The 12,927-nt window shown below is 35.7% G+C and overlaps 1 protein-coding gene across 3 annotated transcripts in view; it reads right to left on the bottom strand.

The window, feature by feature from the left end:
* Nucleotides 1-626: 626 nt before the first annotated feature.
* Nucleotides 627-12,927, bottom strand: part of shc2 (SHC (Src homology 2 domain containing) transforming protein 2) — a 31,136-nt gene continuing 18,835 nt past the window's right edge. For all 3 annotated transcript variants that reach the window (XM_049465618.1, XM_049465617.1, XM_007233269.4), the window contains 9 exons: nucleotides 12,873-12,926; nucleotides 12,604-12,655; nucleotides 10,906-11,032; nucleotides 9,366-9,543; nucleotides 6,640-6,733; nucleotides 5,585-5,755; nucleotides 4,960-5,252; nucleotides 2,640-2,796; nucleotides 627-1,842 (listed from right to left, as the gene is read on the bottom strand). In XM_049465618.1, the coding sequence (XP_049321575.1) occupies nucleotides 2,668-2,796; nucleotides 4,960-5,252; nucleotides 5,585-5,755; nucleotides 6,640-6,733; nucleotides 9,366-9,543; nucleotides 10,906-11,032; nucleotides 12,604-12,655; nucleotides 12,873-12,926 (1,098 nt within the window). In that variant the 3' untranslated portion in view covers nucleotides 627-1,842; nucleotides 2,640-2,667. The remainder of the gene's footprint in view (nucleotides 1,843-2,639; nucleotides 2,797-4,959; nucleotides 5,253-5,584; nucleotides 5,756-6,639; nucleotides 6,734-9,365; nucleotides 9,544-10,905; nucleotides 11,033-12,603; nucleotides 12,656-12,872; nucleotide 12,927) is intronic.

The raw sequence follows: 12,927 nt of genomic DNA, 5'->3' as shown, positions 1-12,927 counted from the left end.
TAAAGTCAGTTTTGGGAAATATATACAATTTTTCTTAACTTTCTGTGAGATCATTGGCTGGTTATTAGCAAAGTAAAAGTCCAATCATTGCTTGACTCATGTAAACCTGGAGTTTTCCTGTTATCTGTTTAATCAAGTCTGTGTGAACACTTTGGTTAGATGATCTGATGATCTACTGTCCAGGGAAGTCATCTAAGCAGATTTTGGAGCATAGAGTCAAGACCCCACCTCACTTCCACCTTCACTGTCACTCTTATCTCCCAAACTCATCCACAACATGCTCATGATTATATTATTTGCTTCAGGGATTCCTAATCTATTGGCAACACTTTTCTACAGGCACTAGATAAGCTGTATGTGTTCATTTTGCACATCTGTGTCAGCAATGGAAGCAATTTAGGCTCAATCCCAATTCACTATTTCACCCCTTGGCCCTACCTCTTACCCCTACCCCTTCTTTTCGAAAAACAGAGAGGTAGTGGTAAGGTGTAGTAGGTCTTAGGGGTGAAAAGGGATTGGGCCTTAAAGTAGCTGAATGTGTTAATCAGACAAAACTTTCTAAAAGAATCAGTCTACATTTCAGTAATTAAATTATTTTTTAAAAATGGAAAGATTAAATATTCACCTTTTTAGATTTAATGTCACCTTTAATCATGGCAAGAAAGTTTTGAACAAAAAAAAGACTACAAAGCTTTTTAAAATAAAATATAGTTAAATAATGTATAATGAAATACTGTATGTATTGTATTTCAACTTTTTATAAATTGTCAGACAAGACTATTAAACTTTAAAAAAGTAAATATAATTTAAATCTGTGGGGCCAGAGTGTATATCATTTTACAAACACAATCCTTTATCTGCTGAATTACCCAAAGTACTATGTGTATATATGACAGCGGTGTCCAGTCTTATCTGCGAGGGGATCGTGTGTGTGTGAGGCTGCAGATCTTTATTTCAGTCGAGCAGAACGATGCACATGTTTAATCAGCTGTTTAATAACTGATCAATTGACCAATTAAACAAGTGGAATCAGATGTGCTGCTTAACCTTTACTGATAAAACTGAACACCTCTGATATAAGAAATGCTTGCAGTACATCAGTTTGTTTTGAGAAGGATATGTAAATTTCCATGCCCACAAGATATAATTTACTGATATGTTTCAAATTGATTTAATGATCGATGATTTATTTAAAGAAAAACAAAAAAAAGAATATTATATTTGCATGACCGAGCACTTGGTCCTGAGGTCTCTATAAATTAAACATGTATTGATAAGACAGCGTAACACAGACATTAGCGATATTATTAAGCTTATGAAACACCATATGTCCATATAATGTCCATATGAAATACTGCATCCTGAGAACAAATCGTATAGCACATTTTCAAGCACAACAAGAAGCTTGTGCCCAATTCCTGGTCAAAGACAACAAAGTCCACGACTCCAAAAGTGACCCAACAGATACGGCAGATACGGAATGTCAGCACGTTGAACACACTGAATGCGCAGAAGCGTAATCATTGACTGTTCACATTTTTAAACAGGAAACTCTGGGTTACATCTTGTTTGGATGGTCCAGAGTCCAAAAAGAGAAGTGTGAGTTCTAATAAACACTCATCTGTGTGAGGAAATGCACAGCAGACTCCCGTTCATCACGCAGTCTGTCTGGCCCTGGGCTTCAGCCAGCGTTGAGTGAACTGAAGGCCAAACTGAGGGGGGCGTCATTTGATTCCCATGCGTAATCCCACACGTCCGAAGGAAGTCGAGAGTCCATGTTTAAGGCAAAAGTGTGGGGCCTCAGGCTCATCCGCACAGCATGAGGCCTAGCTTCATTATAACCTACGATAAAACAACAACACATGCTATGATTTACTGCATGCTAATTTGCAGGGTCTGTGAAAAAAATCCATCACTCTTTTATTAAGACTTTAAGGATTAAATACAATGGCATACAAAAATCTGAGTAGGAAACTATGATATTTTTGTGACTAGTGTTAAATCTTTTTTTCTTTTCAATGTTAGAGTTGAAAAGGGAAATTAAATCTTGATTGGGCACCCCGAGAGATTAAAGCTCTCAGGTTAATGAGGTCTCAGACCTTGATTAGCTTCTACAGGCTACAGCTTGTTCATAATCATCCTTAGTTTCCTCAGTTCATAGAAATTGTAATTAAGAAACATCAGTTAGCAGTAAGAGTGGAGGTCAGGTTAAGGCCTGGAATACCAAGAAAACTTTTCAAGAATCTTTTTATCTGCTCATACGTTTGCATGAAATCAAATCAATGTCCCCATGTGATGGCAAAATGCTTTCAGTCTTTCATTCTGCAGTGGTGGTGCACTGTTCTACTGTGCAACGATACCTGCACAAATATGAGCTTCACAGAAAAGTTATCATTAAAAAAAAAAAACACAAGCACAAATATGACTTTTAAAAAACTGTCATAAGAAGAAAACCTCTCATGCATTCTCACCACAAAATCCAGCATCAGAAGTTACCAGAAGTCAGAAGTCAAGACTGATGCAGTGAGCTTAGCTTTTCACAATAAGAAAATACTTGCTCAGGGTGCCCAAAACCTTTTCACACCTATATGATTCATATTTAACACACTGCCTTGAACTTTCTTCACAGTGTTACTTACCCTCCCATGCTTGTTGATTAGGTGGAGGTTAATGCTTCCTGAAGACCACCTGCTGGAGGTGCAGCTCACTCTCAGCTGCTACGATGGGCAGCTTGTTGCTCAGGTGGTAGTTGATTAGGTGACTGATGCTCTCAAAGAGCATGTCTTTAGTTCGAACCTGACAGTAAAGGAAAAAATAAAAACATTTAATTGTAGTTATTTATCTTTTTCAATATAAAAAAAAATATATTATTATAAACAAAGAAATTTGGAATCTCACTTTTTTTTACTGAAAATGTCTTAAAGGAGTGCACTTTTGTGTAAAATGTGTGTGTAAAATAATATCCATATGAGTAATTTAGGCTTTGTTCTCAAAGCAGGTAAAGAAGTCCAAATCTGATTTTCTCACCAAATACTACGATTTTAATCTGTTTACTATACCTTTATAATGTGACCTATATATAGCACATTAATCTGAATAATTTACACTACAAAACTGACATACAGATTCATCCTTACCAGGACATCACTCCAAATATTAATGAGTTCTGTTACCTCACTATACCGCCACTGAAATCCTCTCTTACTGCTGTTGATCATTTTTTTTAATTCATATGAATCCCAATTTGGATGTTTAGACTGTTTTACACTGCCTTAAACTTGATACATATCATATGCAAAGTGTCCTAAATCATAATTACAAATGTCAGATTCAGTGCACTCACACTGCCACACAAAAATAAATCTGTTACATACAGTACCAGTCAAAAGTTTGGACACACCTTCTCATTCAATGTATTTATTTTTCATTTTTTCTTTACCTACACTGTGTACAGTTAATACTGAAGTTATCTAGAATATGAAGAAACACATAAGGAATCATGTAGTAAATTAAAAGTGTTAAACCAAAATACTCTGTGAAGGATTTATGTGCTCTTATCTGGGGTGCCTTTAACTTGTGGTTTCTGAGGCTGGTAACTCTGATCAACAGAGGGAACTCTTGGTGTTCCTTTTCTGGGGCAGTCTTGATAAGTGCCAGTTTCATCATTACGTTTTTGATGGTCTTGATGGCGACTGCACTTAAGGATACAGTTTTTCAAATAATTATTTCAGATTTTTATTTCAGTATTTTTTTCTTTACTTAGTTAAGTAGTCCTTTTCATAATATGGATTAGAACATGACTCAAATAGAGCTTTTCACTGTATACCAACTTTACCTCTTCACAACTTTACAACTGATGCTCTGAAACCCTTTAAGAGGCAAGAAATTTAAGTCATTAACTGTTAATAAGTTCAGCAAAGCTGTTAACTGAAAGCCATTCCAGGTGACTCTACCTCATAAAGCTGAGAGAGAAAATTCAGCCAAGATGTGTAAAGCTGTCATCTAATTAAGAGGTGCTACTGTAAATAATCTAAAATATAAAACATATTCTGGTTTGTTTAACAAATTACATATGTTTGTCTTTGTAGTTTGTATGACTTTAGCATTAAATTACAATGTGGAAATTTTAACTAATAAAAAACACTGAATTTAAGATGTGTCCGAATTTTTGACTGGTACTCTACAATTTGGGCCAAACCTGCTGTATAAATGCAGACTACATTTGGTCTTGATACGTTATTTTCTTGACTTTCCGATGGCTTTACAGGCCAGTGTCTATACATGCCTGTGTTGCCTCTGATTGCACACTATTTCTTACAACATATGAAGAGTTTATTTGAGAATGTATTAAAACAGATAAGCTCTATCCTTTAAACACACCTTTATTTGTTTTTGCAATATATGGCTGGCAGAAAAACTTCCATTATTCCCCTGCTGGCTCTGTATCCACCCAATCTTGATTTTACTGACTCTTCAGTCTCTGGCTAGGCTCAATATCCATTTTCAAATGGATGTAATTGATCTAATTGCCTACAGTTATCATCATTACCTGTCTAACCTTTCTGCTATGAAAGTACTGATACAGCTTTTACACAAACACACACACACACACACACACTGTAAACTAAGACTGGTAAACATGTGATACAGGTCAATGCTAAAAGATATCACCTGCATTCTTTTAAAAGCATTCTGCTTTTTGGGCCCTCATTTTTGTCCCCATGACATGAGTGTACAAACAGGCTGCACACTTTGAAGACCACAACCAATGTTTCACCTTATTTCACACCTTTCAGTAATAGGCTAGGTAGGACACTGCCACCTCTCTCTTTATGAGATGCATTAGCACTAGCATGAATTATATCTCAACAGAAATACATCCTAGCAACAAAGTAAACAGGGTATTCCATGATAGGTTAAAGAATTGTGGCCTTCATGTCCCTTCACCAACTAACTCACCACTCCCTCAGGGTCCACAAGCAGCAGGTGTTTGGGAAGGCCACAGTGCATCCCCGTCAGCACATACTGGCCAGGGTTAGTGGCGCTGTCTCGTACAAGGAAATCTCCATCACGGATCAGGAGCTTCTCTGCATCTCGGCGGCTCATGCGCCCGTGATACCAGGCCTCTCGGCGGAGCTGCTCCTCTGTGGGGGCCACGGGGGCCCGGCGGCGTGGAGGACTCGGCCACTGGTCTTCCAGCACACATACACCACCACCAGCCTCGTGCAGACGAAGAGCGTCCTCAAACGGCCCTACAGAGGAGTAGAGACTAGAGTCAATGTCCCCAACTGAACTGTGTCAAAAGTCATTAATACCATCCCTTCCCCAACAGTTCACTGACCTATGCCTGCAGCTAGCTTTCACTCAGCTGTAAATCTCCCCAAAAGGGGAAAATGAGTGTAAATTCCCTATTATTACCACTGATTTTTAAAGAAACATTCAGAAACATTCGATAAGTACTTTAGACCATAGGTAAGGGTCCTTTTGGACATAGGGAAATGAAGATATAATACATTTTGTTGTTGTTTTCTTAGTAATTCATTTAACACCTTTATGATAGTTCACATTAGAAGCCCAGACATACTCATGTCGAAGATGTCTTTCTTGGGGCTCTCAGGTCTCTGATGTCCTTCCTGTCTCTCTGCTGAAGGATCCATATTGTCCAGGCTCTGTGTGTTTACATACAGGTGCTCCTCATAGTCTCGGCTACCAGGGGGGTGCCCATCTGCTCTCAAATATCCATCAGACGTCAAACCTGGCAAATAAATATTTAAAATTAGCTGGTAAAAGGAAATTGTTTGTTAAAATAAATAAGGAGTTTTGTTTAATAAGCATTTCCATATCTTTTTTTTTTTTTTTTTTTTTAGATTTTTTTTTGGTTTTCCTGTTGTTTGTCAATAATAAATAGTATAGTATTAATTATAGTATTTGCCGAACAAAAAACCCTTTAAGTCTGTTTTGCTCAGTGTGATGTTTTGGAAACAATACTAATAATCAGAGCCTAATAAATTAAAATAGAAATATAATATGTAACTATATCATATACATATACTATTTCTACTACTTCTACTATTACTATTTCTGTGTTGACTGTTTATTTAAATATTTTTTCTGTTACCTAGCTATAATTAAGCATATAAAATCATGCATACTTTTCCACCTACATCCTGATTGGCTTTAGTTAGTACAATTGTTTACTCTTTTGTCATGAGGCCAAATAAAGCTATTCTTTAAATTTCTGTAGATTATTTCTGCTCTTTATTATAGCCATGAAGACTAGGGACAGTTGTAGCTCAGTGATTAGTGTTCTTAATTATATATCACACGGTTTTGTTAAGGCAGGTAAGCAAAGTTTTTAACCCTCTTTTGCCTAGGGGTTCCATAGTGTGCTATAAATTTGTTGTAATGTATAAGAATATAAACCACAAAAGTCCTTTAAAATTTCAAAAAGTCGTTCAAAAGTTCAGATTTAGATTTTTCACCAAGTCAATATTTTTTATAATAATTAAAATAGGAATTACCTGCATTTAATTTGTTTTGCCGTTAATAAGACTTGAAGTAAACTTCAGTAACCAATAACACATTTAAGCCAAGAACATGCAAGATTTCAGTGGCAGCATTCAGCTATGAGTATCTCACTTGAGCTGCTGCCGTTCTCTGTGTCCCAGTGCACTTCATAACACAGCTGCGTCGCAGGGAGTGAGGATGCATCTCTCCTGATTGCTGACCCCACCTAAAAACATACACAAGTTTGGAATCAGTACGTAACTCAGCTCTATATGGAAGTACTGGTTAAAAAATGGAGCTGTCTGATTCTAGGCCTGCTGGTTAATGAGGTCCTTACCTCATTTCATGGCTCATTATTTTATATGTGCCAGAACTTGTAGGACTCCTGTGCTTTCTGCTCATTTGAAGCCCACACTAACAAACATAGCCCCCCAAATGCTCTAATGCACTCTAATTCCCATATTAGTTTGAATAAACTCATATAAATGTCAGATAAAGAGACTTCAGGTTATTAGTGAATCTAGCTCAAGCAATAAAACAGCATTAGGAGCAGGCTGTCAGTGTGCATCAGAGCTGAAACGATGAACATTAGGCTCATGAAAGCAGCGCAATCTCTCTCCCTGGGTTATCTGGTGAGAGCTCCACTGGCGACTGCAAACGTACTGAAAGCTCTTGGAAAAATGAAGAGAAGAAGATGGATGACTCCTTTAACCAACATATTAAAGAGCTCCTATGATTTAGTCATTTTCATGCATTGATTAAAAAGAAATTCCCTGTACCAATGTAATGGATATAACTTAATTACTGTAACATTTTTTACCCTTTATTAGTTTATGCTGCTGCTGACGACTGATGTTTAAGTGATATGAGGATTTTAATGAGGATATTTAATACCTGTGGGCGAGCAGATCATGGGAAATAATCTAAATTGACAACAGTATAAAAATAATCCTTCAAGACAGAGTCTATTTGGATTTAGATGTTTTGGATTAAGGGCCTGCTGCCTTTATAATGAATCTGCTTACTATTTTGATGAACTGATTATCAGAGCCTCCAAAAAGGTCAAACAATAAAAATGCATTAAGCTGAACAGTAACAAAACATGCTTAGCTTGAAAAGGGCCAACAAAAAGATAATTTACCAGAAGGTAAATTTAACCCGAGCCAAGACTGAGTTCTGAATATTGATACAAAACCTAAAATTACTATATTTTTTATTGAACAGCTCATTTGTGTGCGAGGCATGATCAAGCAATGCTTCTTAACAACAGCAAACTCAAAACTGGTGTGTTTTTTTTTTTATAGGGAAGAGCAGCTTTAACCAACACATCCAATCTCATCACATCATGGCTCCAATTAGCTCTTAGAAAAGTCATTAGTCTAGGGCAGGGGTATTTAATTAGAATTCAGTTTGGTCCAGTTAGAGAAAATGTCATCAGGCTATGGTCCGGACCGTCACCAATGTTAACTTGTGTTATAATTCAGTGTTTTATTCTGTTTACTGAAGAAGCCTATAGTAGTTCTGTCAGCTGAAAGACAAAACAAATTACACATACTAGTATATTTCAACAATATTTATTGTTTTAAATAGGCCTGTCACAATAATTACAATATCAACCGATCATATAATAAATGGAAACACCCTCAATAATTTAACATATCGAGTCTAATAATGTGAATCTGTATGTTCACTTTGTTTCAAAATGCTATATTTATTCTACTAGATTTTTTATTTATATTAGATTTAGGCCTGCCTGTCATAATAATAATTACATGAATGATAAATCGTACAATATATGGAGAAATGTTTGCTGAACTTGACCAAAATATCAGCTTTTTAAAAAAGAACAGTAGTTTTATTTCATTTTATATTATTACTGTAACATACTTTATTATGTTGTGGGTAAAACTGATGGGGGAGTTTTTTTCTTGCTGAGGTGGAGTAAAGTGCACTATTTTGCACTCTTGTCTCGGTAAAGCTTACTGCGCTGTAAAGCATGTAAACCATAAAGACAATAAACGTTCCGCCACTTTAAATGAACACGGTCAGAATTAAATCCTTCTCAGTAGTTCATCGGTTTGGGTCTGGATTGGACAACGTCTGGGTCCGGACTCCGACCGCGCTCCGCCTATTACATACGTTTTTTCCCCTCACTGTGAATGTTAACACGTTGTGTTCAATAAAACCATTCAAACATATAATTTTGTTGTGTGGTATTAGTTTAACAGACTGTGTTTGTCTATTGTTGTGACTAAGAAAAAGATCAGAACACATTTAATGACCAATTTATGCAAAAATCCAAGTAATCCCAAAGAGTTCACATACTTTTTCTTGCAACTCTATTTTAAGGTTAAATTCTGTTCTAACATAAAGTACAACAACTTTTTTTATTCCTTCCATAACTTAATAATAATAAGTTTTGTTCTAAAATTATGTCAGATCTATAAGGAGTTATATGTTACGTAAAACATTTCAATATTAGCATCTAGATTGTTTAAACCAACCTGGTGAAGCTAAAAAATACACTTTCAAAAGGAGCTAGTTTTATCACCCACACTAACCCAGCACACCATCCTGTAAGTGAGGTCACATGATCACACATTCACACACTGTCCTGTGGTGCTCTCAGGTTGTTTAGTATTTGTTACTTAGGGGCTTCAAGAGCTCATGAGCAAAGGGCATCTTTTAATGGGTATGTCACCATTGACAAATATACAGGTTCATATATGTAGTATTGTGACACAAACAGCCAAGCCAATCATTACCAATTCACAGAAAATATTAATAAATATTAATTGACTTTTTGTTTTTGTATTATTCAGTATTTGTGACAGTGCTAGAGGACAGGAGTCATTTACCGGTGTTGTTTTGGTGTTTGGCAGACTGTGGACGTGACCCAGCATGGCTCCTGAGGGCCTCAGTCGCGAGTCCACCACTCCCCCTAGTGGAGGCTCCTTCCCTGGGATGCTGTTGTAGTAATCATGCTCTGATGACTCCTCATCATCACCCCATGCTGACTCCTCTGTCCTTATATTCCTGTTACACATTAGTACGCCATAAAATAACAATTTCATCTTCATTTTTTTAAGATAATCAAGGTTAATCTACGTCAGTGTTAATCTAATATTATTTTATAGCTAATCCATCCCCTGGTTTGCTAGATCAGTGCTCATTGATATTAAATTGGACGAGTTAATGATGAAACTGAACACATCCAAATGCCGGCTGAGGACATTTCCGGAGAAATCTGGAACCAAGCATTGTTCTTAAACTACAAACTGCAGCACTGCTGATAAAAAAGTACAAATTCACATGTATTGCTTGTCTAGCCCCAGTAGAGAAGTATTCATACCAGTTCCATACCATGGGTTAGAAGGGTACAAGTAATATCATTAGCATAGCTAATCTGGTTGTGTGTGAGTAAGTATGTAATTGCCATAAGAACTAAACAGAGCTATAAAATCCAAAGCACAGAGACAGCTTGTCTGCTTTGGTAAAATGTGGAACTGATCAGGCTTATAGCTTCTAAAAGAGCCAATTACATAAATTTAGCTTTAAATAAGAACCCTTTCAGGATGAAACTGAACACTGTGGATCCAGTTTCCACCACATGCACAGCAAAACAACAGCACTGCTCTCAAAGATTTAATGTAGGTATAAATATTTAGCACACCGAATATTATAAATTTAAGATGGTAAATATGAATGAACTGAAAGAAAACTGGAAAGAAAGCATGCCTTTGTATTTGTATCAGCTGATGACTATCTTGTGTGTCTATTTGTTATTGTTTTGCTGCCCAGTGTCAACCAGAGGTGGACGAAAGGCTTTGGATGACACTTTTGATCAAAGGGTGATCAAAACCTGGATTTGAACTTGAACCTGGATTTCTGTGAAGCTGCTTTGTAATCAGGGAGGAAAATGTAATTGTAATTAATTATTGAGTAATAACAGTAACAAAAATGACTTCAATGACTTTACCAAGTGAAAAAAAAAAAAAAATATATATATATATATATATATATATATATATATATATATATATATTATTTTTTTATTATAATTTTTTTTTTTTTTTACAGATTTTACAGATTTATTTTCTCTTTCTAATTGTTATGTGCCAAGTCACAAATTTTCTCCAACTGGGTGTATATGTATATTTTATAGAGAGCTCTAACTTTCTAACATGCTGACTGAATCACTTTCCCCAACAAGGTGCATGATCAAGTGGCCACAGTAAACAAAAATAATCCACCCAGTCAATTTGCTGGCAGATTTGCCACTAGGGGCACTGTGGAAAAGGTGTATTTCAATACAATTCAATTTCAATAATGATTTTTACACATGTTCGTGATAAAATATGTTGTGAATGTTTTGGTTTGATTAAATTTGTTACTCACCTGTCTACAGTGGGTATGGCTTTGGGAGGGCTGTGCAAGTACTGTTTGAACTGTAGTTCGAAGGCTTGGCCGATGGTGCTAATGACGTTCTGTGCAAGACCATCGTTACATTCCAGAATATGACATGCTGGGAGAACAAGAGATAAATTATATAGTGTAAAACGTGGGAAATCAGGCTTAATGACTGGAGGCTGATGAATATCTTGAATCAGTCACAGGCCTAAATTCTACTTAATACAAGAATATGCACCTACCATGACAAAATACCAAATACTTATATTTATTAAATAAAAAAGTCAGGTATTCAACCTTCTCCACTGTTTAACCGATCTACTGTGAACGTAGTATTTAATAGATGTATCTCTTGAACAAATTGGTAGCTGAAACCAACATGATATATTTCTCAATAAGATATTTCTCAATGCCACATTACTGACTACAGCTCACGGTTTCATAATAACATTCAATATTTCTAATCTCAATATAATTATTATTTTTAAGATTTTAATCATCCTTAGAATATAAAACATATAAAGAACCATATTCTGTTGAAGAAATGATTATAAACTGCATTGACCCCATACACTATTTAAATACAGGTCGTTTTTAGCTGAGGAGAGAATGAATAACTGGCATAAAGCTCCTGTAATGAACATCAGTCAGTAACAGAAGGTTATCACACCTGCCAAAGGTTATTTTCAGGAGCATCTAGACTACTCAAATATGTCTTAAAGAGTAACTACACTCATTTGTTTACCTTAATTGCTGAGATATGTTGCTTTGTAATAATACCAGCCCTGCTTAAAAGACCTAAAAAAGTAGATGCGAATATTAACAGTATTTAGATATCTGACCATATTTTGGTCAAAATTTTATTCAGTAAAGTCTGAATAAAATAAAAAAAAATAAAATTAGAAACTGGATATTCTTTTTTTTTAAACTATACATCTATTGATTATTTATTATGTTTTTTTTTTTTACTATTAAGGCCTAAACGACAAATCAGCTGTTGTTTGATTATATACCAATGGCACTGTGCAGGTTAGATTAGAAGGTTCTGTGGTTTGATGTAATGTGTGGATTATGGCTTTAGTTCACTCCAGTCTTTGGTTATTGACCACTGAAAAAAGGAATGCACCTATCGGCTCAATGCTAGCTAATAGTCGAATTCAGCATTAGGCTTGTGTGTTAGCCCAATGTGTTAGCCCAGTGTGTTAGCCCAATGCTAACTGTATTCCAAGGTGAATTAATCACTGAATATTGATATGAGAATGATGGTTAAATATAGTACGTTGTTTTAAATGATATGTGGATGAAGTCTATAAGCTACTCTTATTAGGTTTTTTATTTCCCTCCATCAGTGTACAGTGACCAAAACTCTAGCATCGAGTCAAAGGGCAATTAGAGTGATGGCAATTAGTCAGTGGTAATTTTTTTATGCATTATTTGCTCTGCGATTCATATTAATTTGACAGCTCATTGATTTGTACATTTAAAACTAATTTTAAACAGAAAGTTGTATCTTACAGATAATCTTGTATTATTGATGGTACATAAATTGTAAGGCACCAGGTACTGTTTATCGAGTACTAAAATAGTGACACAAAAATGTGATGAAATAAAGCCAAGGATTTTTATGAGAATGAGGAAGAAAAACAAAATGCTAAAGCTGATTCATTATATGGAAATCTACTATACCTCTTTGATTGACAGGATCTTTGGCCACATATGCAACATAATCAGGTGTATCCTGAAAAAAAATGAAATAAAAAACATCCAATCACTTGCGTTGTACTCAGTACTATAAATTACGTCAATCACCTTAAACACAAATGATGTTGGGAGCAATTTGATCTGAAGTTCTAAGATCTGAAGTTGATCTTAGAAGTTAAAAACAGTGTGTTAATGCAGCTCTTATCTCTCAGATTGCTCAGAGAGGCATTAGGAGATGTTTTTAAATGCCTCACCGTGTCTCCCCCGGAAGCAAAGGAAATGGACTGCATAGGGTGATGTGCGATCACC

The sequence above is a fragment of the Astyanax mexicanus genome, chromosome 16 (genome assembly GCF_023375975.1).
Source record: "Astyanax mexicanus isolate ESR-SI-001 chromosome 16, AstMex3_surface, whole genome shotgun sequence".
NCBI lineage: Eukaryota > Metazoa > Chordata > Actinopteri > Characiformes > Acestrorhamphidae > Astyanax > Astyanax mexicanus.
This window is presented reverse-complemented; position numbering and strand designations above follow the sequence as displayed.